Raw genomic sequence first — 3,692 nt, forward strand, 5'->3', positions numbered from 1 at the left:
ATAAAAAAGAAGTTATTTAAAAAGCTATTTACATGCTACATTCTATGAAAAATATGCTTCAGGAAATACATCTAAAATTAAAATACAGGATTGCCTGAGAAACAAATCCAGCCCCTCCATGTCGATGGGCAGACACGTGGTCCAGGAGCCACCCGTGCACTCGACACCAAACGTCAGCACGTGACAAGATAGAAGTGCCTGGCCCCCAAGTCCTGGGGCCCCCCGGCCACCACCTGCCCCACCAGGCATATGGTGGAGTGCTTTGGCTGGGAAGTGCTTCTCGGAGTATAGATGGTCAGGCTGGATGAGGCCCACCCACGTGGCTTAGCCTGGGCCCCTGGGATGCCACACTGTGGCTGGGCCTGAGCCCTTCCCCGGGGACCCCATGATGGCTCCAGTTCACCCCCACTGACACACTGACCCTGCTGCCAGCCCCAGCCGGCCCCAAGAAATGCCCCAGACATTCAGGGCACAATACCCACCATCCGGCCCACCACCCACTATCTGGAGAGCACAGAGACTTCTCTCCTAACCGGACCAAACACTCTCTGGACTTGTCTGAGAGAGAAACATTTTTGAAGATACTTTGTGAGAATGAAAATTACAGCAAGGCCTGTTGTCTGATTCATTGGTCAGCTTGTATGTGTCAGTTATATGCTTTACATATATATATATGTAAAGAATTAATAGAAAACTTGATTTTTAGTACAGTACAGTAGTTCCCAGTACACAGTAAATAAAAATTTAAAAATGGCCTTCCAAATACATAGATAGCATTCATGGTCTGAATCTCCTTTTACCCTCTCCTACTGATAAGAAATACTTAGCTTTCAAAAGTCTCCACTATCATAACTCTGTAATTTAATTTCCCACATAGGATCATCGAAAAAGTAAGAGAGTTACAGAAAAACATCTATTTCTGCTGTATTGACTATGCCAAAGCCTGTGACTGTGTGGATCACAATAAACTGTGGAAAATTCTGAAAGAGATGGGAACACCAGACCACCTGACTTGCCTCTTGAGAAACCTATATGCAGGTCAGGAAGCAACAGTTAGAACTGGACATGTAACAACAGATTGGTTCCAAATAGGAAAAGGAGTACGGCAAGGCTGTATGTTGTCATCCTGCTTATTTAACTTCTATGCAGAGTACATCTTGGGAAATGCTGGGCTGGAAGAAGCATAAGCTGGAATCAAGATTGCTGGGAGAAATATCAATAACCTCAGATATGCAGATGACAACACCCTTATGGCAGAAAGTGAAGAGGAACTAAAAAGCCTCTTGATGAAAATGAAAGAGGAGAGTGAAAAAGTTGACTTAAAGCTCAACATTCAGAAGACGAAGATCATGGCATCTGGTCCCATCACTTCATGGGAAATAGATGGGGAAACAGTGGAAACAGTGCCAGACTTTATTTTTCTGGGCTCCAAAATCATTGCAGATGGTGACTGCAGCCATGAAATTAAAAGACACTTACTGCTTTTCGGCCGGAACCGCCATCTTCCAGTGATTCGCCAAGATGACCAACACAAAGGGAAAGAGGCAGGGCACCCGCTACATGTTCTCCAGGCCTTTCAGAAAACATGGAGTTGTTCCTTTGGCCACATACATGCGAATCTACATTAAGGGTGCTATTGTAGATATCAAGGGAATGGGTACTGTTCAAAAAGGAATGCCCCACAAATGTTACCATGGCAAAACTGGGAGAGTCTACAATGTTACTCAGCATGCTGTTGGCATCATTGTAAACAAACAAGTTAAGGGCAAGATTCTTGCCAAGAGAATTAATGTGCGTATTGAGCATATTAGGCACTCTAAGAGCCGAGATAGCTTCCTGAAACGTGTGAAGGAAAATGATCAGAAAAAGAAGGAAGCCAAAGAGAAAGGGACTTGGGTTCAGATGAAGCGCCAGCCTGCTCCACCTAGAGAAGCACACTTTGTGAGGACCAATGGAAAGGAACCCGAACTGTTGGAGCCCATCCCCTATGAATTCACGGCCTGATGGGTGTGAAAATAAAGACCTGAACTGTAAAAAAAATAAAATAAAATAAAAGACACTTACTCCTTGGAAGAAAAGTTATGACCAACCTGAATAGCATCTTGAAAAGCAGAGACATTACTTTGCCAGCAAAGGTCCATCTAGTCAATGCTATGGTTTTTCCTGTGGTCATGTATTGATGTGAGAGTTGGACTGTGAAGAAGGCTGAGCACCGAAGAATTGATGCTTTTGAACTGTGGTGTTGGAGAAGACTCTTGAGAGTCCCTTGGACTGCAAGGAGATCCAACCAGTCCATTCTGAAGATCAGCCCTGGGTGTTCTTTGGAAGAAATGATGCTAAAGCTGAAACTCTAGTACTTTGGCCACCTCATGCGAAGAGTTGACTCACTGGAAAAGACTCTGAAGCTGGGAGGGATTTGGGGCAGGAGGAGAAGGGGACGACAGAGGATGAGATGGCTGGACGGCATCACTGACTCTATGGACATGAGTCTGAGTGAACTCCGGGAGTTGGTGATGGACACGGAGGCCTGACGTGCTGCGATTCATGGGTCACAAAGTGTCAGACACGACTGAGCGACTGAACTGAACTGAAGGGACAATACATGTATACTACAGGGATAGAAAACCAGGAAGTTGGTTTTCATATTTGAAAATATTTATCATATTCAAGGTGTTCTAAGTATCTTCAAAGTCATGTTGAATGCAGACTTTATGTTTTCATTTAATTCTTTACCCTTCTTGTGCTTTCTAGTTGTTCATCTACTTCAAGGGTCATTGGCATAAGATAGATCATAATGCTAAATAATTGATAACTTGAGGGCTTAATCATGACCTGATGAGGGTCTTTTTTCATTCAGATTTGGTCCATTTCAGTCTCAGGTGGTTCCTGCTGCACAATCACTCTTACCTGCACATATTTTAGAGTGAGCAACTATATTTGAATTCACTAGCTGTTCTGAAGCAATAACTTATGTCATCCACTCAGTCTATCATTATAATGACAGAATTGGAAAGCAAAGAGATTGACTCTTCATTTCATAAATTTAGTGTCTGTGCAAAGAGAGTAAGGGGAATTGTGCCTACTTGTACTACCCTATCCATTTCATGAAAAAAGCAGTAAAAGATCAAGCATTTCAGTTCTTCCAGTCAAAAATTCGGTTCTTTTCATTAAGATCATGGTTATATTGCAAATATTTTAATAAATCTAGTAGGAGAGATTGTTTTTCTAGAGCACAGAAAGAAAAGAATGGTATATTGTCTCTAGTATTGCCTCATATTGTCTCATCTCCTGCTGAGTTCATAATGAAGAAAAATTCTAAAACTTTCATCATAATCATATTAATTCCCAGAAACATATCATATATCTGTATCTATATATCTGCCTACTATCTACTTATTTTCGTATTTCAACCTTACTCTCAGAGAAAATTGAAGTCTCAAGTGACACGTCCATCATAAAAAATATTAAAGGTTGGCCAGTCAGCCAACAGATATTTATTTCAAACCCTCTAGGCAGTCATGAGCGATGATTAAAAAAAGAAAAAAAAATGGCCCATATCGTAAAGTTGCTTTTTTAAAAAAAATTAACTGAGCTGATAAGATTTCTACTCAGAGACTAATTAATTGCTAGAGTGCAAAAAACTGCAATAGGTATAACAGGAATTCATGGTAGATATCTTGGTGGGCCAAGGG

General features: G+C 41.7%; 1 protein-coding gene across 1 annotated transcript; it reads left to right on the top strand.

Annotated features, from left to right (window-relative positions):
* Positions 1 to 1,497: 1,497 nt before the first annotated feature.
* On the top strand, positions 1,498 to 2,039 carry LOC138434560 (large ribosomal subunit protein eL21-like). Its single transcript, XM_069579377.1, has one exon. The coding sequence runs from the start codon at positions 1,522 to 1,524 to the stop codon at positions 2,002 to 2,004; it is 483 nt and encodes a 160-aa protein (XP_069435478.1). The 5' UTR covers positions 1,498 to 1,521; the 3' UTR covers positions 2,005 to 2,039.
* The last annotated feature ends 1,653 nt before the right edge of the window (positions 2,040 to 3,692 follow it).

The sequence above is a fragment of the Ovis canadensis genome, chromosome 2, assembly GCF_042477335.2.
Source record: "Ovis canadensis isolate MfBH-ARS-UI-01 breed Bighorn chromosome 2, ARS-UI_OviCan_v2, whole genome shotgun sequence".
Lineage (NCBI taxonomy): Eukaryota > Metazoa > Chordata > Mammalia > Artiodactyla > Bovidae > Ovis > Ovis canadensis.